Source organism: Passer montanus, unplaced genomic scaffold, assembly GCF_014805655.1.
Source record: "Passer montanus isolate IOZ18808 unplaced genomic scaffold, ASM1480565v1 scaffold13, whole genome shotgun sequence".
NCBI classification, from domain to species: domain Eukaryota; kingdom Metazoa; phylum Chordata; class Aves; order Passeriformes; family Passeridae; genus Passer; species Passer montanus.
The window spans coordinates 6747392-6770248 of record NW_024359832.1 but is presented as its reverse complement, the minus strand read 5'-3'; the positions used below and the strand labels follow the sequence as shown (position 1 = coordinate 6770248).

The window sequence follows — 22857 nt, the reverse complement described above, 5'->3', positions numbered from 1 at the left end:
GTATGTAAAATCCTAAGGAAATAATGCTTAAGAAGAGCTTGGGACTTGGGGCGAAAGTTGAGAGCCAGGTACTTTTATTTAGAGGACTGTAGTGTCAGGTTTTCTGTAAAGTGATAGGAATTTTCTAACAAGAGGTAAGCTCCTTTATGTGTTTTAGTTGAACTTTTGAAAACTGTTTCCAAGTGTAAACATTAGCAAGTTGCAGCTTGTTTGGCTCTTTTAGCCCTATAAATGCAGAAGACTGTAGATTAGGAACCTCTGAAGGATAGATGCTGCAATAGCTATGACCTGCTCCTGTTGAATCCACTTAGAAACTGGCATTATGCTATCACTAAGCAGGAACTGAACAGTACGCTTTTAATACGTGTGTTTGTGGTGTTCTCTGCTCCTTCATGGAAATGCAGGAATTAGAATTGTAGTTGCTGCCCAGTAACAGACTTTCAAGTCATAAAAAACCTCTTTACTTCAGCAAATTTCACTGTTAGATTCTGTTCACTTAAGTGATGTTTGGGGTGAATAAAGGGCAACAGCAGCTTGGCAGATCACGTGGTAGTGGCTTGTTAGACTAAAACCTGCCTAGTGTTAATTTGATGAAATTGGAGAACTTCCAAAAGTACTTTCACTCTGTTTTGGCTTTCAGCTAGTTGTGATTTTTGGGAAGTTTCTTAAAGGCAAGTGTTCCTTAATACCTTCAATCAAGCCATGTTGTTAATCATATTGTCTGCTTCTGAAGGCAATACTCCATGATCAGAAACTGAAGTGCACAATACTGTTGATGGCTTGCTGTTTTTCCACAGAAAACAGAGGAAAGGAATTTAATCCAGGATGAGAACAGAAAAAATAATCTGAGTGAAAGGGTAGTCTGCTTTAGACTGTCATTAAATGTTTTCATCAAAAGGCAAAATAAGACTTTCACTAGCAATAAATTCACTCATTTTCTCCAGAGCATAGAAATTGGAGAAAATGAAAGGGAATTCTGTTTATACCATAAACAATATCCAAGCAGCACTGCACAAAACACCAACAAAACAGTTTGCTAAAATGCAATAGATTGTGGGTTTATTTTGTCTTGTGTGATAATGGAGTCTTCAGCTAAGAGTATAATCCTGGTCTGTGCTCAGTAAATCTCCTCATTGCAGAGTTCATGTCCCTCATTTTGAAGACATGAGTTTAGTAGTAGCTTTAAATTAACCTAGAGTTCTTTCTAATGCCCTCTTATGAAATCATGGAATGGGCCAGCTCAAATAATTGACAAGCTTTGACTTAGATTGTCAGCATATTTATGTGACAGATTAATTCTGAAAAATGTGTTAATTTTTGTTCCTCTTGGTAGGGTTGCACCCCTCAAAGACTAAACTGGAACTACAAAAGCATCTAACCACACTAAATAACCAGGAACAGGCCTCTGTTTTTGAAGAGGTTCAGGTAAGCTTTGTTTCCTACAAGATTTTAAAGCAGCTGGTGTTTTTTGCTAACATCTGTGTAAAACAAAGAAGTAATTTTCATTTTATGTGACTAATTCTTTTTCTTTTACTTAATAGACTTAATATACTCTTAGCCAGCTTGTGCTTTAATTTCATTTGTTTTTCTAGAGCTGTTAAAATCTTATCTTTTGATGAAAATGACTGTTTTACTAATTTTTCTTCCCCTAATACTCCTTGCTTTCCATGGAGGTGTTTCCTTCTCATTGAGTAAAAGTGGACACATTTTTAATGGGTGAAGGCAATAACGTGTGCTGTGAGGACGTTCAAACCGTTACTTGGACCAAAACAAATTTCTGTAGTATTCCCAGATGAGAAAATTTCTTGACTAAAATTTATCCTATATCTGAATTTTTGTCAAACTAACTAAAGAAGTTAAATTTTCAATCTTCTTAATTAAATCCATTATAGGACAGAGAAAAGCATAGCTGGATTAAAAACAGATGATATGCATTGTAGGAAATGTCACTGGGATTGAAACACTGTTGAAGATTAAGAAATGACAGAATTTTTAAAAAGTAATATTTCCTTCCTCTTTTGAGTCATTTTAGTCTCTTTGTCTGTTTCCATGTGGCAATTTATCACTCAATACCAAATTTGGAAGTTGCTCTGTGGAACCAATTCCATGAGCTGAGTAATGTCTTAGCATAGGGCAGCTAGCAGAAGTGTTGCCTTTTAGTGTTCTGCAGCAGAACACTAAAAGCTTCTTTCTAGTAGTCACAGGAAACTGTTAATTGCTTCTGGTCTGCAAACCATTAACTTGGTAAAACTAAGAGTAAAGTACAAATCTCCTGCCCATCTTTCTCAGCTAACTTTTTCAGTTGGACAGCCTGGAATGTTGCATTCTTGCAGATCCATGTATTGTTACCATCATTTGCATTTTTAGGTAGTACTTTTATTATTCTAATATGCTACCTTGGCATTAATTCATACTGTATCCTCTGCATTATATCAACAGGCTTATGGCAGTATATGTTTATCAAAAGTTAGGTTTCTGGGATTAAATTATTTAATAATGAAATTATTAATAATTTAAAATAAATTAAATTTAATTGAATAATTTAATAATTTAATGATTCTCTTACAATAATTGAGATCAAAATAAAATGCAGCATAGATAAATAAGTTCACCTTGTGCACTAATTTATAAAAAATTCTGTGTCATTTCCCAAAATCTGAATGTCCAATGTGAAGGATTTCTAGGAGAAGTGTTGTGAATCCTGTCTCTAGGACAGTACTCCGTGTGTGCTACAAACTCAAAACTACAGTGGTTCAGTTTTCTTTATATCGAAAGAAAATTGGCAAAAATATTGTTAAAGCCTTTATTTGCTTGTGGCAGTTTAATATCTCTACAGTTTTCCTCTGTCTTAGTGTAAATTCTGTCATGTATGAAGTGAGGTCGTGTTTTTGTGGCTGTGTTGGTGTTTTGCCTGGGACACTGGTGTCCTCTGGTGGACTGGAGTAGCAGCATTAACAGACCAAACTTGTTCCTAGATTGATGATTTATTACAGTGACAAATGAAAAGTGTAAACATTTGCAAACTATTGCACGGATGTATAATTACTGTGCTTGTGTTGTTTTCAATTACAGAAATTAAGACCACGAAATGAACAAAAAGAGAATGAGCTGGTTATCTCTCTTTTGAGAAACATGTATGAAGAAAAACAGAAGGACCATGTTCATGTTGGAGAAGCAAAACAGGTAAGTAAACATTCAATTTTAGTTCATGTAAGGAGAAGCCAGGAAAAAATTTTCCATTCCATTTTTATATCTTTCCAAAGGCAAATTTGCATCACTTGTAATTTGAAACTTCAGCGTGTAAGCAGTGGTGAATACTGGGTTTGCTTATGGTTCATAAACTGTTGTCATGTGCCAAAACAGATATCTCTGATTTTGAGGTCCCTGGTGCAGTCTGATTTCAGGCCTAGGAGAAGGGATGAAAACAGGGCTGACTACTAAATAATTTCTTTGTTCTCACTGCAATGAAAATTCAATATATGTGAGAGAATGTATAGTGAATTTGTGGTTGCTCTCAGCTGATCTGTGGCATTTGCCATCTCACTGTCAGTGTTGAGTCAGTAATGACAACACATTGGATTTGGTCATTGATAAAGCTATTACATTTACTCAGGACTGAAAGTTATTTCTTGTGTGCAAGCAATCATTTGAAGTGGCCTTAAGATGAGGAGGATTGCTGCAGAAACAGCAGCAGAGACTCTCATCTATGTCCAAAGAGATGAGCTACCTTTTATTCTCTATCAGGTTCCATCAGTGCTGTTTAACTATTTATACAGCACAGTTAAGATTAGGGATTGGTGGTTTTGGATGCCTTGGTTTGTGAGTAGCTACCTTGAGACAACTCAAGGTGGTCAGTATTTAAAAAAGGATTCCATCCATTCACTGAAAACTTTCAGTTCCAATTATTTAGACCCTTTTAAAAGAAGTCTTGACTGTCCCTCTGCTGTTGGTTGATAATTCCACTGTGATGATTGCTGTCAGCCATTTGTGACATAAACTAGGAAATAAATATATGGAGAGTAATTAGACCTGTGAATAAATTTGGAAAGTAGCAGCAAATCTTCCTTTACTACATTTTCACTTTGTTAATCTCTTCTCCTTTTATGGCTTACTAGGTAATTATTGACCTTCCTGAGTAAACAGAAGGAAAATTGCCTATTTCACTCTCTGATTTATTGTCTTGGGCATCTCACCAGAAATATGCTTTTAAGATAAAAGCATTTCAGTTGTGGGATAAGAGGAAGAAACTTTGCCTGAGGTCCTCTGTCATCATAGCTAAAATATTTTTGTTTGGTTTAATGCTAGGTGATGGTCAGTCACAAACAGCTTGGAAGTAGGGATATACAAAGCAAGATAAAATCTTTAGGTATGAAGTATGTCTTCAATGATTTGAAAAATTATAAGGCCCACTGCAATCTCTTTGCTCAGTTCCTGAAACCAAATTGGTTAATACAACACTTGCAAAGATGCCAGCGTTCTAAGAGGGGAACTGACTTTCCCATAATCTATCATTTGTCTCAGCATAACATTTTATATTTACTCTGATAATTTATCTCCAGGCCTGTGTAATAGCAGATACCTTTGAACACATACTGTTATTTGTCTCAGCAATCATTAACCCATGACACCCTGATGTTCCTGTTCCCTTCTGCTCTGCATATTCACTTTCATGCTTTTTATTGCCTTTTAAAAAAAATATATTTAAATCATGGGAGAAAAAAGATGAAATGTGATGCTAGTACATGGATCATGTTTAACAAAAACACTTTAAAATAAGTGGTGTTTTTTTATAAGAATGTAATAGCAAGCAGCATCTGATTTACCCTTGGAGAATAAAATGAGGGAAGGTGACATGGTTTAGGAATGGTGCTCAACATTCAGTGCCCCCACCAAGACTCTCCAACCCAGGCACCTACAGTGGTGGGATGGAGAGTACAGTTGGAGGCACAAAAGGCAAAGATCATAGGCTGAGATAAGAACAATTTACTGGAAACAGCAATGAGGCAAGAAAATGAGCAATAATAGCAGCAGTACTAGTCACAAGAAAAGAAATTATTCACACAGAATCCACCCCCCAATGATAGACAGTACTGGAATGGTCCTTCCTGATACTTTTTTTTGACTGGAAGGAGCTCCTTCTCTCTGAAGAGAGACCCTGTAATAGCAGCAATACTAGTCACAAGAGTGTACAAGAAAAGAAATTATTCACACAGAATCCACCCCCCAATGATAGACAGTACTGGAATGGTCCTTCCTGATACTTTTTTTTGACTGGAAGGAGCTCCTTCTCTCTGAAGAGAGACCCTACCTTCAGCAATGACAGGTGGTGTAAAATATCCTTCAATTCCTGGCCATGCCCGCTCCTGGCTGCTACAAAAATTAACCTTGGCCTGGCATAACCAGAACAGAAGTTAAAAAGAAAATACAGGAGCCTGTAAAGTTGTCATACTGGAAAGAGAATGTTTTAAAATTACATCTGGGCAGGACAATTTGGTGATGGTTATAACATATCATTCACCTGCCCGGTAGCAATTGCACAGATCAAGCATTCAGATCTCTGAATTTAGGGACAAGCAGAGAGGGCTGTGGTGCCTGTCAGATTCAAGATGAACCTCCCAAAACAGCCTTGAAAACTGAGCTCTGGTTTCTACTGCAGATATTGGGTTTGGATGGTAATATTTGTATCATAGTATTGGTTTTTTGTTTGCTACATTAGTATTCACCAGCACTAAAAATGGACTGAAATATTTATTTAAGAAGCAAAACTCTCAACTGGCAGTTAGCTTTAAGATGAAAATGTTTCTACTGGTGAAATATGTAGAAGATAGATTGTTACATATCTTCCTGTCCCTTAGAAAGACACATTTTACTATAATGGAGAAAGTTGAGAGTTTCTGTTGATGATGAGATTTTGATTCATTTCTTCGTTGAAGAAAAGGGAATCCATAAGAAATCTCTAATCTATTACACTTAAACATTTAGAATTCGTACAATTCTACATTGGCATAAATGAAAATTTATCAATAGAGCTGTAAATCCGTATGAAAGTGGCAATTCTTCTGAAGCATGTTAGTTCACTCAACTCATTTCCTAAGAGATTTCCTGTCCTTATTTTTGGATAGTTTGTTAAACTTCAGTACAAGTATCACTAACGAAAAATGCATGACAAGCTGAGGACACCAGGAAAAACTATTGGTACAGGTTATAGAAGTCTTCAAATAGTTCACTGAGATTTTCTCCATGCTGTTAAGTATTTTGCATTTCTGTTTTTAAACACTTGCAGGCTTCACAACCTCCTGCTGAGAATGCTGTAAATGAAGTGTCCAGCAGTGCTTCGAGATTCAGATTAGATATGTTAAAGAACAAAGCAAAAAGGTCTCTTACAGAATCTTTTGAAAGTATTTTATCACGTGTAAGTATCTTCATGGTTATTGTCTTTGAACATAATGTTTATTTGATAGAAAAGTCTTATTTGTTAGCATTCCAGGCCTTAGCCCGAAGGTTATTAAAGTCACAGTGACAAAAATATTTGAGTGTACATTTTAGAAGACAGAAACAGCAGGGCTTTGGAAGAGAGAATACCAAGCCCTGGATGAAGTGAACTAATTACAAGATGAGAAAGTGTGTATATAGGCATTTTAAAAAATTAATATGAAGATTAATATGAGGACTATAAAAAGAAACAATTGGTTTATTTCTCTTTTGGATTTAAAAAATTAAACCAGTAATTTTAACTGTTTGCTTCTCTTTATGTGGAAGGAAACTACTATGGAGCTGACTAAGCATTCCTTATGAGATGTGTTTGTTAGTGACACAGAACTGATGAATAGTGGGATAGCTGAACTTTTAAATTCTGTAGATTATTTAAAGGTGAGGAATGTAAAGAATGGCACTAAGAACACGAAGGCATCTATGCAATATTACATCTGGTAAAATTCTCTGTAGACAGTGTCTGGGAGTACTGATTAGTGGAAAAAACTTCAGCTTCTATGTGATAGTGATTCCTTTCCACTTAGTTAATTCTGTGATTCTGTGAAAATATTTATCATGAACAGATCACTGAAATTAGCTACTGAAGTAAACAGCAACAGTTTGAAATTAAATCAGATGTCAAGTTTAATCATGATTTAAATCTATGGAATGTCTTCTCATTCAAATATCCTTCATTCTGCACCTCATGAGAGAAGTCTGAGGAAAACAGTAGGAGGCTTGGAAGGACTTCTGCTTGACAAAGGATTAAAAAATCAGACCTTTTCCCTTAAAACAAAAGAGTTGTGACAGAATGCCAAACAACAAATATTCAGGAACAGAAATTGGACGGTTACATTGAAGCAATATCTAGTACAATTTATTGGTTCACAGACCAGCAACTCATAGTGACAAAACTAGGTTTTCAAAGCTTGTTTCAGACATCATATCTAACCTCTTCTCTTAAGACAAATGATAGCAAAAGCCTGGTTTTCCTATTACAATTGTACATATAGAGATGCTTTTTAGTTTTGTATCTCCTCTTGTTACTTCCCAGTCAGCATTTCTAAAATTCACCTCTGTAAAATCCTACTGCAGCTGTGATCAGGATATGAAATATGTTAGTGTTGTTATATTAGCTGAAGTACTGTTCTGATTTTTTTCTGTTTGTTCTGACTGGTATAAGCTGCCTTCATGTAAGCATAGCTGTACACTGGTTGCATTTTCACTGGCATTGCTGTTTTGATGGAAGCTCTTGATTTTGATCAGATCTGGAACCAGAAGTTTTGGCTGGACTAGAGAGATAGTCACTGTTGTGAATAATGACAACATTTTATATTTTACCTGGAATAAAACTTCAAAGAGAAGATGAGGTCTAACTTCAGAACATTGAAAAATTTTATAATTTAAAGTTAGGAAGATACAAGTTCCATAATTGTGTTAGCACATCCAAATTCATCAGATATTTTTTTTTTGGTTACACAAAAACATTATTCAAACAAATGATATAAAAATATTGTTCACAGATTCTACAGAAATATTTATGCTTTCTGATTTGTAGGCACTTAATGGTAATACCAGAAATTATGTTGTCCTGTATATTAAATTTATATGGGTTTAGTCCTGTGTAAAAGGCATCCTTTTCATTTTTCTGTGTCTTTGTAAGTATCTAATACAGAAGGTACTTTAGCAGTAGTTCTAATACACATGAAATATGTGATTATGTACATATCATGGAAAGCATATCATTGCCCATGAGAATTCTTAATCCTTAATTCTATAGGATCCTTCAAGTTGACAGAGACTATCCTGAATGAAGCTTCTGTTTCCCATAGGGGAAAAGGGTACTTTTAGGCATTTCAGGAAATTAAATTTGATACTGTCTGTGACAATTACAGATCCCAACGGTGCTACCCAAGTCTCTTTGGTGTGCCCTATAAATGACAATCTTATCTGCTAATGTGCTTTATTTCTACAGGGCAGTAAAGCCAGAGGTCCACTGGACAGGTCTGGTTCTGTGGATTTGGACAGCTCTATGTCCAGTACCTTAAGCAGCACAAGTAAAGTAAGTAAAGCCTGGGATAATTGTACATATTTAGACACTTAAAAAAATATTCCCTGAAACAACTAAGTAAGTATGAAATATGATCAGATGTGAAATGTTTCAAGTTACTTTTAAGCTTTTCGTTCTATTCCCTGTGTTATAAACCAGAGAAGTCCTACTGAATTAGAAATGCCTTGTACTATATGTAACATATATTTTGTATGAATATGTGAAATAATACATTATATAATATCATCTGAATTTTACAAAAGTGTGCAGCAAAACAAGTGCTATAATGATCATGCTACTGATCCTAATCTGACTGGTTTTAGCCCTGGAAGTTCATACCACAAATGCAGAACTGTATTAAAACAAACATAAAACTAAAGCAGGAAGTAATTTCCCTGTTTGTGTGGTTAGAAAACTTTTAGTCTGTATAAAACAATACAAATAAACAGCATGGAAGAAGCCAGTCTTCTTCCCTGGAGGCAGCATAACACTCTGCAGGCTTAGATATACAGCTATTGATTCTGCTGTAATGCCTGCTCACCTGCAGACTCCTGACGCCATGTAAACAAGAGTCTGCTCTTTCTCCTTATGTTTTTGAAAGATTGGCTGATTCTGCAGGAAACACACAAGGTGAGGAATAAAGAAAATGCATGGCTTGGGATTGAAACAGGCATCTAGTCATAGGCTTAAGTTCTTTGTGTGAATCTGCAGGTAGACAAGAGGAATATTACATGGTTTGATTGGGTTGCTAAAGATACATCATTCTGCAATGCCACCCTTTTCACTGTTAGCCAAACATCACCATTTTGTTCTGACCCTATTTCTTTTGAGTTGTATTCAACATTCTATAAAATACAATTACTCTCAAAATTACTCAAAATTTTCTCTGCAAAATTAAGACTCTGCTTTGTTGGCCTAAGTGATGAATAACAAGGACATAAAACATCAAACATCTTTCTTTGACCTAGCTTGATAAAAAGATATCTGTGGGATGTGAATAATGACATGGTACTGCAATCTCAAAGATGGATTCTAAGCCCACATATTGATAACCTTATTTCTTGCACTGCTAGGAGCCACCATTGTGTGAAAAGGAGAAAGACGACAGACTTCCTGCGCTTCCTGCAGAAAATGCTGTCAAGACCAGTGGATCGCTGGATGATCTCTGCAGCGACACTGAGGATTTCTCTCTGGAGCAGGCTGTTACGTTGCCCCAGCAGAGCTTTCGGAGGCGAGCAAACACACTGAGCCATTTACCAAGTGAGAGCCGGGAATCTCTGGGGCCTGCCGAAACATCGCCATCTGTTCCTCAGAGGAAACTTATGAGGTATCACTCAGTGAGCACAGAGACTCCTCACGAAAGAAAGTAAGCCTTATTAAAAGCAGGCTATGATTTTGTTTGTTAAGGGCATATTTGGGAATGATAATTGCATACCAGGTATGTCCTCTTAATGGATAAGAGATGCAGTGTGTCACTCCTTGGAGGTTTGTAGGTATTCTTTTTAAAAGCACCTTTAGCCCTGGGTGCTTCCCAGGAGAAAGAAGACATGAGATGTATAGTTCCACAGTATATGTCACAAACTACTTGATTCAGTTATATTTGTCCAAACAATCATTTTTGTTGTTTTGATATGTGAGCAGTATAAATAAATGCTACTTCTTGTTTTCTATTTGCAGAGAAAAATCCAGTAGCCTCTGTGATCCTGAAAACCGTACTAGTTGGTGATTTAATTTGTAGCTTTGAAATAGGACACAAAAGTGACTTAAAGTGCCTAGTTATTGGTAGAGGTGGGGCTCCTGTCTAGCTTTTCAATGAGCCTATCTAGATTTTACTCACAAAAACAAACCACTACTTGCTTTAATATGAATACTCTTCAAGCTGTCCTCCTTCAAAGGTCTACCTCTGCATCTCTAGTCCCCTCCCTCCTTTCTATCTGGCTTTTTCCAATTACTGTTGAAATACTTCTGTATTTCACTTTTCATTATTGGAACTCTTAATCATATGCCTGACTTTCTCATAGAAATCAAGGGGAAGCACGTATAAGGAAAAAGAAATGGGGGTGTTAGTGCCATTTTTGGTGAGTTATAATTGGTCATATTCTAAAATGCCTTACTGAAGCCTGTAAACATGAATTTGGAACTTTGCTGATTGGGTTAAAAAAAAGTTAGTGTTCTTACATTTACTGCATTAACTGTGAAAAGCATAGGAAATGTCTCATTTACATATGCCAGCTCCCTTTCAAAGATTAGAGAAGGGATTTCATTTTTTTTCCCCCTCCTTTCCTTTCTTTCTGTATGTTCTCTGTGCTACCTCAACTCCATCGCTCTGGTTGGAATCCGCACTATATGGTGTGAACGAATCTGTCGGCAACTCTAAAAGTTCTTCTGGTCAACTTGCACGTTCTCCTACTCTAGCTCGTCTTAATCCCTCGGCCTCTTCACCCAACTTTCTAAAATATCTAAGGCATAATTCCAGTGGAGAACCAAGTGGGCATTTTGCACAAAAAAGGTGAGCTAGTAGCTGCAAATAGTTTGGGCTGGTGTTTGTTTTCCTGTGTCGTAAATATGAAACTCTATAGCACAAATAATTAAACCAATTTAGTATAGACCAAAGGTGGTAGATTTTTATGGGAGAGGAAGCTCTTTAACTGCTCCACCATTAATGTAGAGCTGGTACTTACATAATTTACTGTTTTAATCAATCAAATTCTTTCAGACACTGGCTCTTTCTTTAGAGCCAGTTGTTCCAAACCAGTTTGTTGTTATGCAGCAGACAGCAGCACTCCTTAAATTGTGTGAGGGATAAGTTGCCAAGAACCTGAGAGCTCACTCTGTTTGTCCTTCCTGAAGCATTTGGTTCTGTCCTTTGTTAATGGCAACACAAAAACATACTACTTTTCTTTTGTGCCTGATACTAAAGACAAGTTGACTAAGTAGTTACATGGGACAAGAAGCAGCAGGAATATGGAGAGCTGGTAGGAAAAAAACTCTCCACATACAACCCCACCACCATCCCCACTCCTCACAAAACAAAACCCCAAGAACAAACAAAAACCCCAACCCATTAACCCATCATTTGTCTTGGTTACTTGCAGCAGTATCAAATTATACTTTTTCATGCCTTCTTTCTTAGAATTAAAATATAGAGAGAGCGCATTGAAGAAAAGTTCATTAACATTTGTTTCCCTGAGAACCTGAAACTGAGTGGCTCCCTAAAAATCATAAGGTGTGAAACTCTTTCTTAACCCTTTGAGCTAAAACTGCTGATTTCATCTCAAAAGGCTAATGAGACCAAATGTCCTCAGAAGCGCTGTCAACAGTCACTGGCCATTGGCAAGCAATTTTTATTGCTATTGCTGTTTATTTTTTGGTTTTGTTCTCATGTGTGAAAGTTTCCTGTTTCCTCAAGGTGCTGATTTTATAAACCGAAGAAAATACTCAACTGAGAATGCTGCTTCACCACTTTCTTCAGTTGTACTTGCTGAGTACTAACTAGAATCTCTTAATTCAGCTTTATCTCAGATGTATGACACAGCTCAAGGCAGGAAATGCAAGTCTGCAGTATCATTCTTCAATTTAGTAAGACTTACTTGAATCCTGAAAGTTAAATTCTCAAAGCAATTTTTTCCAAGTGATTTGGTAATGATTCTGTACACACAGTTGCAACTTCTCCTTTCCTTTCCATGTCTCTAAGGGTATGCCTATTGAGCATCCAAGCAGCAACACTGAAAATGGAAATTGATAGGGGTGTCAAATGGGTTAATGAGTTTAAATCAATACAGTCAAGCTTCCCAATTCTGTAAGTGAAATTACCATGTAATTGTAATGGATTTACACTGTAATTGTAAATGAGCCCTGTTTGCAGGGCACACCATGCCACAGCCTTATCTTCTTTATCTCAATACCAGCTACTAAAGAACCTGCTTCACTTCATGCTAATGATCATCCAGAGTATTCTGCCCTGCCCCACTCTCTTCCATTCACATCTTCAGGAAACAGTGCTAAATGCCAGCCAGATAGAACATTATGGTTTATCAGAAACAATTCTTTCTTAAACTTACTTTTGCAGGAGTAAATTCTCCTACTCATGTGATTTTGTGTACTTGTCTCGTAAAAGGTTTTCTAGTATTGTCAGCCAAGTAATTTTCTGTAATTTCACTCCATGCAAAAACTTCTCATTATCTGAGTTGGTCTTACTTCATTTTATTGACCTTCTTCTGAGTATGTTTCAGACTTATTATTTTAAAAGACAAATAATTATTTTAAATTAAATTAATTTATGTTAAAACAATTATGTTGGCCAGAAGTCTGTTGATGAAATTTGATTAGTGCTCCTGTCTGTTGCATAAATAGAGCCACAATCCTGAATGACAAGTCAGAAGGCTTAGCTTTTAACTTTAAAGTTCACAGTTTGTCTGAATAAAACCCTGTTAATGCTTTACAAAATAATTTTTACCAAAGTCTTATTTTTAATTTGCTAGCACAGAGATTATCAGTGTCAGCTTTTCCTAACCTTTTCCCCCAAACTTAGTCAGTCATTGAAACTCATATGTAAGAAAATGTCATAAAGTTTGCATTGGTTCTTATTAGATTAAAGGAATTTATTTGAAACATGCACTAAAAATCTTGTAATATAGCAAAGAATAATAACTTCACTGGAAGTACATTTATATACATTGGAACATTTTAGTTTGCCCAAACAAATATATATCTCAAAGTAGGGCTTTGTTAACAGTTTTAGTTTTGACTTTGATATTGATAGAAGAAGATCTTGATATTGAGATCTTCAGGATTTAGCTGCCTTTTGTTTGAAACTTAGGAATGTGTATTATTTTTATTCTGTGGATTTATACTTCTTGGTTCTAAACTATACTTTTCCCAACTGCACTCTCAGCATCTCCTACCGTACTGCCTTAAGGAAAAAGCTTCATTCTTCCTCTTCTGTGCCAAATTTCTTAAAATTTCTGGCTCCTGTAGATGAAAATAACACCTCTGACTTTAGGAGCACAACAAGGTAGGGTTCTCTCTTAAAGCCTGGAGGTAAAACTGTATTTTCAAAGACTTCTTTGTCTGAAATATTTCAAATGCTTCTTGCACTTGCAAAACCTGATTTGTGCAAATGTTCACCTGCATGTATTCTGCATGTAACTGCTGTCAAAAGAAATAAGCTATCCCAGACTACTCTGCCATTAGGATTACAGATTTTAGTAATTTTTGATGTTGCAATGGTCATGCAACTTACATCTTTGTATTTCTTTGATTATTCCTGACATAGAAGAGTTTTCACTTAAGAGAATATATGATTCATCCTAAGCAATGTCAGTGTCCTCAAGTTGGAAGGAGAGGATGATCTGTAAAATGCTCCTCCCTAGATGCTATCTGGATTTCATTTATCCCTTTCAGCTTCTACAAAGACTCATGTAACAATTTAGCTAATAGCTGGGATAAAGCAATGAATAGTTTAGAGTTCTAACAGATAAAAGTTATTAGTGGGAATTTTAATAGAAAAACAGCATTGTTCCTTGCTATTTTGTTTTGTATTCTGAATAAAAACCTCTGTTTGGCATGCGTGGATGACATCAAAGGAGTACTATCCAAGGTTCTTGGATTTTGTTCCCGAGTTTGTTGCATTTTTCAAAGGTGGACTTGCTAACAGAAAGATTTAAAGTTTTTCTCCCAGTCCGTGTTGGGACGGGATATATTGCATACCCACTGCACAGAAGGTTGGAAGTTCAGTTGGTGTTTATAAAGCTCCTTGATGAGTACTGATAAAAGGCATCAGCAAGTCTTTGTGTCTCCTGTGAATAATTGCTAAGTTTTGTGGATGGCATGTAAATAGTGTGATGATAAAGCTACATTATTGTGTATGTATCTTTATATGCTCTTATTAATATACTGCTGCAAAGAAAACTGAAAATTAATTAGAACTGGAAAGAGTAGACTGTACAGAGCCTCAGTGCTGTTTGCAGCCATGTGTAAGCCTCTACCACAAAGCAAGTTTCACCTTCCGAGCACTGCGAGCTTGGCCTGGCATGTGCACAGCACACTGCACTCCCAAGGCAGTGCCCACGTGTTCCCAAGGGCTGTGTGGCTGTTCCTGGCAGCCCAGGTGACCTCCCCACAAACTGTCCTGTGTTCTGCCCTTTCAGCGACTACGAGTCCAAGCACGGCCAGCCGGCCCTGGATGCCGACAGCCCCGTCAGGACCCGAAGGCATTCGTGGAGGCAGCAGATATTCCTGCGAGTGGCCACCCCTCAGAAAGCCTGTGATTCTCCCAGCAGATACGATGGTAAAGCCTGGGTTTGTTTGCTTCTGTGAGCTGATTTGTGTATGTAGTGTGTGAGGTGTGAATCATTGTGTCCACCAAGGGGATCTGTTTGCCTGGTGTTCTGATTATACTGTCATTGCAGTTTGCCACCTGCTTTTTGGTAATACTCAGCTGTTAGCTGTTGAGTTTTTAAATTTCAGCTTCATATGTAAATTGTCTCATGTTAACTAGCCACAGAAGAAATTATTTTTATGTGTACTATTTTAATGAGTTCTGGGAAAAAATGCATCACCAATATTGTGCTGAAGAAAAGAGGATGCTTCTATTTCGTCTTTCTGTGTTGGAGTATAGAACTACTGACTAGAAAAATCCAGGTGTACCAGCAGGAATTACATTTATTTTATGATCTCATTTGAGTTTTGTAGTGCATGCTTTGTCCTCATGTATGCTGCTCTAGTCTGTGACATTTGCCACTTGAGTCATAATTCTCCACTGTTCCCATAATTATTTTGTGAAATTTTGTAGAGCTGAAGAACCACAGACTAGAAGAAAACCACTTCACATAACCATGCATGTGCATCATTTTGTGCATTCACTTTATGTAAGCCAGATAGTACAGGACATGCTGGGGCCAAGAATCCCTGAGAAAATCCTCTGGCTCACTAAAGCTTGAATTTCGCAGCATGAGCTTTGTAAGCTATAACTTCTGACTTACCTCTAAGGCCATTGTATGAAAAATAAGAAAAAGTGTAAGGAAACAGAAAGGAGCAGTATCTTATAGTAAATGTAATAAAAAGTAACCATGTTAGTGTCACTCAGATGTTTTTCTTGCATCTTAAAGTGAGATCTCAATTAACTGGAGTAGGCACGTAACAGAAGTGTTTCTATCATAATTGCACTGCTTGCAACATAGTTTGAGTGACAGTCAGGTAAGCTGCATATGTGGGCACAGATGCCTCTCAAATTTAGTGTACTTCAATGTGAAGTGATCTCAGGAGCATGTTGTGTGAACACAGATGTGGAATGCTCTGTTGTACTTAAAGGCATGTTATATGAAGGACTGTTATATGAAATTTCTATTTTTACAAGTGTGATGTCTCTCTTTGTGACTGGAAATAGTCTGACTTGTTTTCGAAAGCCACATAACCTTCCCATATTAAATAGGAAAACAAAATCCACACAAATTGCCTACCCAAGCATTTCCTCTGAGACATAATAGCTGCAAGATACAATCTTAACAACCTACAGCTGGGTAGGCAGAATAGTTTGGGAAACAAGTGCGGCCAAGATGGAAAACAGGATGTGTTATTAATAGGACCAGAAATTTTAAATATTTGGCTTTTTTTCTTCATTAATTTTCTTTTTTCTTTCACTGTACATAGTTTATGAACAGAAGAAAACTCAGAGTCAGGGGTTTTTTTAAATTATTTAAAGGAAATACTGGGTTTTTCTATTTGGACTTCTGTGTATCTCCTGGAACATTTCTGGTAGTGAAGGATGCTCACTTGTTATCCAGTTTCAGTAGCCTTAAAGAGAGCTGCTGTACAGCTGGTCCTACACTGGACTCACCACCATAGTTAACTAAGAAACCCCTCTAGTTCCAAAATAAATGTAACTACCTGTCATTCATCATCTTGTTTTTCTTTCATATTGTGTCTTTTTTTAAGTCTTTCTCACTCTTTTTAGATCAATTTTCCTTTAATTTGTACAAACAGCTGATGTATCACCAAAAGATCAATTTCAGCCAAATTGGACAGAGGGCAAAGAAGGTTTTAAAGATAACATGCTTTGTCGTGTTCTGCAAAAGTAAGCATGAAGGGAGGGGAATAAGGGAACATCTGTGATTTATGATTTCCCCTTCATAGACGCAGACTCCACTGACCAGTTTCTCCCTTCAGGTGCCGTGGTCAACACCCTGCTACAGAGTAATCTGCAGGAGGGGAGTAAGGAAAGAAGCTGGGAAAGGGGTGTGTTTAAAAGCTAGTAAGTCTCTCAGCCAAGAGACCCAGACCTCTGTGACTCAGAGATGATACAGTTTTTCAAGCTTAACCTAGGCTGCTTTACTAAACTTTGTGTTAAAGGTAAAATCCACCAGGGTGCCTGAACTGTGCATTGCTTTGACCACATGTGGGCAGGCATTGTCAACAAAATGAAACTGCTCGGTGGCTGTAATTTCTCTGGGTTGTAATGAGTAAATTGCACATAAGAACGTGTAAGTTGTCACAAGAACTAGAGACAGCTTGAAGCTTTATATTCACAGAAAAACCTAGGCTCTGACACTTGTGGTTTTGTTTGTACAGGCAAGTGGTGAGCTGAGTCTCAAAGTGCATCATGTTCATTGCTGCTCTCTGTGTGGTTAACACAGCAGGATATGAAGGTGTATTTACTAAAAGTTAAAAAAAAAAAAAAAGAAATCCCAGACAACTAGTACATAGCTTTTACTGAAATTTTGATCTTTCGAGGTACTGAACTTGATAAAAGTCTGATATCTGAATTTCCACTTGAAGCTTGAACAGCTTAAACAGCACTTAGTCCCACTGTCTTGCACTTCTGATTCATTTAATTCTTTAGGAAAAGCTCATAAATAGTTTGAGCTAAAACTTCATTTTCTATAGCTCAGGTGGGACAAAATGGTTGCTGGCTGTGCTTTGGGGGTTGCATCATGAATTACCAGGCAGGGAGTACAGTTTATTTTGCAGACACCATTATTTAAAAGGAAGTATTTACTATACATGAAGGACAGTATTCTGTCCTAAAGCAGTAGAAGAAAAATACTGCAGACAGATATGTTAGAAAGCCTTTTTTTCTTGCCATTTGAGATTCCTGCCTTGCCTGATGATTGGACTAAAGTAGCCATGCTCAGCAAGGCAAGCACTGTGAGATAACACAAAGCATTGTAGAGAAACCATTACTTTTGGTTGTTGTGGGAGCAAAGCCCCAAGTACACACCCTTTTCCAGCCACTTCGTGCTTGTTGGTGCTGCCACTTTCCCCTTCCCCTAGTATTTTTCCCTGCTTCTGTACATAACTTTACAATTAAGCACATCAGAGAACTGTTATACAATTTGCTGCTTGACAAGAGAGCCGGGTGATCCCTGGTGAGCCTGAAGATGAAGCTGATGTGCAATTTAAAGACCTAGAAAGGATTTTCTACATGGGTGAAATGATCTGTAGGACTTCTAACACTTTACAGCTAGTAGCTGGAGGATGGAGTGCTGAGTGATGGTAGTTCCCCTGTAGCAAGCTGCAGTTCAAATTCTCCAGCCTCAACTCCTGCTGTTAGTGGCTTCCCCTGAGCCGCTGTGATTCTGCGAGTGGTGTGGAGCACCAGGGGGCAGCGTTCCTCTCAGTGGCACCTTCAGACACCGTGTCTCATCCTTGGAATTCTGTTTTTGTTGTTTATTTGTGGGAGTGCAGTGAGTATTGAATCCTGCAAAGTCGAGAGATGGAAAAAGGGAAGCAAAGTCTTCTTACAAAACAGATCACGCTTTGATCTGTTTCAGTACTACATTTATTTTGAAAGAAGGTTTTTATTATTCTTTTTCTGAAGCTTTGTCTCATCTACTCTCTGTCTTAAACATTCTAAGTAATAAATGTGTTTCCTCAATTATTTGATTTTTACCTTTATGTCTCCTCACACTACTTGCAGGCAGGTGTTCCTGCTTCTATAGCATCACTCAAGGGCCACATTTTTTGGTTATGGAAGTTGCCTAGGACTCTTTAGTTCACTGGTAAAAAGGTGAAGAGAACAACATCTCAGTGATCATTTTAAACCAAATGAAGTATGGACACACTCAAAGGCCCTCATTTTCATTTGGGTCAGTTTTCTGGTCCCACTCACAGTATTACACAAGAAATAGACCAGGCAGGGACAGGGGTCTGGAAGGTGAGGGTGGATGCCCTTACTCTTCTCAGGAGCAGGACATCCTTAAATCTGTGTAGACTGATAATGAAACTTCACCTTGCACTGCAGTGCAGCAAGGTATTCACTTACATGTATTCAGCATCTACAAATCTCTGTACAGTGGACAGTTTTAACTACACTTCTCACATACTGACTGTTCAGAATTGGTCATGGTAGGAGAACTGTTTTTCAGATTGTCAAACTCCCAGCGCAGTCAAGTCAATTGCTAGACTTAAGGGGGATATGAGTAGTTTTTGAAGGAAATGGTGGGAAAGTAGTTGTGCTTGTTGAAGCTTTCTTAGTGAGGGAGGTGTGTTGGAAGTAGACAACAAGATTTTTGTAACAGTTATGTCAGTTTTAGGTTGGAGAATGGGTGATTTGTTTTAATGTGGGCAATATGTAATGAAGTTACTTTGAATAGTGAAAGAAGTTGAAATCCAGAGCAATGAGATGATTGTACCACTTAGCAGTATTCAGCAAATAAATTCAGATAAAAAATCAACTACATTCTATTTTAGACCTCATTAATTAAAATTAATTTGGTTTCAGCCTCTGTCAGATAGAGGTGTCAAACTGTTAAATCCTATGTGCTGAAGAAAAGTTTGAATTTAAAGAACTGTTATTCTTTAAGCCAGCTGTAGTTAACACCTACCTGTCTGTTTATGTGCTTTGTGGTGTGGGCTATATCTCTTCATTATTTCAGCAAAAATTTTTAAAATAATTTTGTAGTAGCATTGCAAATACTATAAGCTGTTGCTTTAGCATTCTGTGCTTAAGAGTGTTTATGGGGTGTAAACTATTTGTAATGTGCTTGCCAATACTGTTTTAGCAGCACAGTTATTATTAATTAAAAGCAGTTGGTCATAACTGATTACTCAGTTCTGCTCCTTTCAGAGCAAATATGTGCTCAATCTTGATTTGCAGCATAGAAGTTTGGCTACGGCCAGTAAGTGCATGATTAACGTTTGATGTCTTCTGTGCCCACTGAAATAACAGGGCATTCCTTTCTCAGGGATTGATAATATTAACAAATGGGATTAATTTGGAGCTAGTGAGTACTTTTTAAAAAAGTCGTGGCTTTAAAAGAAAAGCAAAGTCCAAAGCAGCCTTCAGAGCTGATTTTAATCAATAGTGTTGAAATACACAGTTTTTCAAGAATTCCTCATTCAGCCATTGCTTTAAGTTGTATGTCAGATTAGAAGAACTTGTTGCTTCTTGTAATTCTGTATCTGAAGCTTTCTGATTACAGAAGGCTCCTGGTCATTTTACCACATCTGGTTATGAAGTTAAATATTCCTGGCAGCTGTGTAAAATAATAGAACTATTATATCTTCTGTTATAGAAGCTTGCAATTCTCTTTATTTCTGTATCTTTTGGCAATTGAAGTTAAAATCACTTCAAAATTCTCATTTGTTTGCCAAGCTGAATTTTGTAAAGTTTAAAATACAACAAAGAAAAAGAACATAATGTAGTAAATAAAAGGCTTAATGGATTCTTCTGTCCAGATTCTCACCATATTTTGTCTGACTTTTTAACCCCGGAGAGTGGATGTGACTGGTAAACACTGCATGTAGAAAGCCATGTGTAAACAATTAGGTAGTGAGGTTGGTGGTAATGCATTATTCTTGAGCCTCCTCCCTATCAGCCCTTCCTTTCTACTTGAAGTGTTGGAGTTTCTAGTCAAAGATGAATCTTGTTGTCTTGGTTTTGACAGTTGAGCTTGGTTAGACTAAGTGATTCTGAAAGAATGTTTTTTAAATTTAGGCTTTTAGGTTGGTTTGTCGCTTAAACCTTGTTTAATACTAAGGTGGATTGATTAGGAAAAGATTTGATAAGCTAATTTTTTATTAGTGATTTACAAATGAAATATCCCTGTTCATATCATTTCTGATCAGATGTTGTCTGTTTTAATTACTACTGAGGTCATTCACCATCTTTCCATGTACAGACTTTCTTTAGTATGGGCCCTGGTAGTAATATATCAGGATACTTCCTTCTTAATCTTTTACTTTGTTTTTGTGTCATCTTTCCATTTAAGAGGTCTTTAGTATGGGCCCTGGTAGTAATATACCATGATACTTCCTTCTTAATCTTTTGTACTTTGTTTTTGTGTCATCTTTCCATTTAAGAGTTTTGTGTCATGCATTTGTTGATCCTTTTGGAGTGTAGGGATACTCTTCACCTTAGGGTTGAAGCACTGCCATGTGAAGCCAAGAGCTGAGTATAAATGAATAGATGAGCTGTACAAATTCCATCTCAGTCCATTGTTCCTACTGGCCTTGTCCTTTGTTGGGTATTATAAGTGGTGGAGCATAAGGGGAGTGCTTTTGAGGTTCGTATGGGTGTGCTAGAATATTTGAGCAGCATTTCCATCTGGTTCATGAGAAGTGTCATCTGAAATTCAGTACCTTGAAGAAGTTCTCACAAGCCCAGGAAAGATGGTGGTTTTCCCAGTGAAGTGCAGTTTCTCAGGGAATCCTTGGGTTTGACCCACAGACTTGTAAAATTCCATTGTGCAGGAGAATAGTTCTGAAGTGTAGTCCAAATATGAACCTCAAATGGAAAATTACCATTAAATTACCATTGATCAAATATACTAATAGTTATTGAGTCACCTTGCCAAATCCTGAACCTTAGAGAACAAAAGTGCTATAGGCTTGTAGGAGTCGCGTGTATGGAGGTAGAATTCTATGTGGAAGCAAAGGAAGCAATATATTTAAAAGGAGTTAGGGTCAGGTCAAATGTGGAATAGGAGTCAACAAAAGCTGACTAAGTTGGCAGATGAACAGGGAAGCAGTCTTTCAGTGTGTGCTGAAGCATTCAGATCCTGCTTAAGTGCACCTACTAATCTCATAAAAGTTCTGAAGGGTACACATTGCTTGGATGTTAACACATGGCAGTTTGGTTCAGTGGAATGTGAGCTGCCAGTTAGATGCAGTTGAGTTGCTCTACTGTTTACCTTTGCTTTCTCTGCTGTCCTCAGATTCCCAGTGTGTAACAATGCAATACTCAGTTCCTTGTCACCTTGTGTTTCTGCTCTTGTCTGTTCTGCAGCTGGAAGCTGGGTGGTATGTCTCTCTATCACCTTGTATGTTCATGGGCATGGGTTAGTGCTGATTTACCAAATGTCTGAGTTTTTTATTTTGCTTTGTGGGATTACCTTCATGTTCCACCTTCCTCCCTCCTTTACCAGCCAAACAGCTGATGCAACTGCAGACTTCTGACAGGCCACCTGAGCAGTTAAACAGGTTCATTTTGCTTTCTGTAAATCTTGCCAGCGTGCAGACAGGAAGGAAGGCAGCTTTTGAATGTCTTATACTTTATCAGAGTAGACTTTAGACTTTCTGTTAAATGTCCACAAGTGATAAGAAGCACAAAAAAAAATAGAAAAGGAGCTGCTTTTTGGAAGGCAAAATCAATCCTAGGATTCTTCACAGAAGCATTAGAGGTAGGGTTGATAATCATAATTGTTCAGCTTATAGAATTTTGTAACCTTTTGGTTTTCTTTTATAGTCTTAAGCATTATTTCTTTTAATGAATACTGATTTTATCAGATTAATCAGCAACAGATGGGAAATTTTCCACCTAAATGGAAGCAGGACTGTGGTCTTCAGTAATTAATGCTTTGCAGCAGTTCAGGTGTTGCCACAGTTTGACCACTGGAGAACAACAAGTGAGTAATGTCTCTGATAAACTTGTGAATTTGGTACTTGAAGACCTGTCCCTGAAATTTGTCCTGAGGAAGCAGGATGTGTACGTTAAAGACAGGAAGATTCTAGGTGCTGAATATGTTCGTTCTTGCTTTAGGAATGCAACGTGTTTTAATCTGTTTCCTTGCATGTGCTTTGCCAGCCTGGGTTTTTGTGGGTTTAGGGCTTTTTTTAGCAAGTAGGTACCCATAAACTGTATCTGGACATGGTCTATTGTTTTCTAAGATACTAGTGCATATATGCAAACATAAAATCAGAATGCATGTCTGACGCTAAAGGAGATACATAAACCACTGGGAGGACCTGTAGAAGATACTTGCTTCCCCCAGGATGTGCCTGCACTCCATAGTGGATACTTTGAGAATAGAATGTGAATATAAAATGTGAATAGACCACAGACACTGTACAGTGGATAAGGGGTTTCCTATCTAGATCACTTTTACTTTTTTGCATTG

General features: G+C 37.3%; 1 protein-coding gene across 10 annotated transcripts in view; it reads left to right on the top strand.

Moving 5' to 3' along the window:
* TBC1D1 (TBC1 domain family member 1) overlaps window positions 1-22857 on the top strand; it is a 102123-nt gene that overhangs the window by 53314 nt on the left and 25952 nt on the right. For 7 of the 10 annotated variants that reach the window (XM_039698809.1, XM_039698818.1, XM_039698813.1 and 4 more), the window contains 8 exons: window positions 1334-1425; window positions 3073-3183; window positions 6284-6412; window positions 8447-8533; window positions 9595-9887; window positions 10902-11030; window positions 13416-13535; window positions 14671-14810. In XM_039698809.1, the coding sequence (XP_039554743.1) occupies window positions 1334-1425; window positions 3073-3183; window positions 6284-6412; window positions 8447-8533; window positions 9595-9887; window positions 10902-11030; window positions 13416-13535; window positions 14671-14810 (1101 nt within the window). The remainder of the gene's footprint in view (window positions 1-1333; window positions 1426-3072; window positions 3184-6283; window positions 6413-8446; window positions 8534-9594; window positions 9888-10901; window positions 11031-13415; window positions 13536-14670; window positions 14811-22857) is intronic. The other 3 variants (XM_039698815.1, XM_039698816.1, XM_039698817.1) reach the window with 3 other exon arrangements.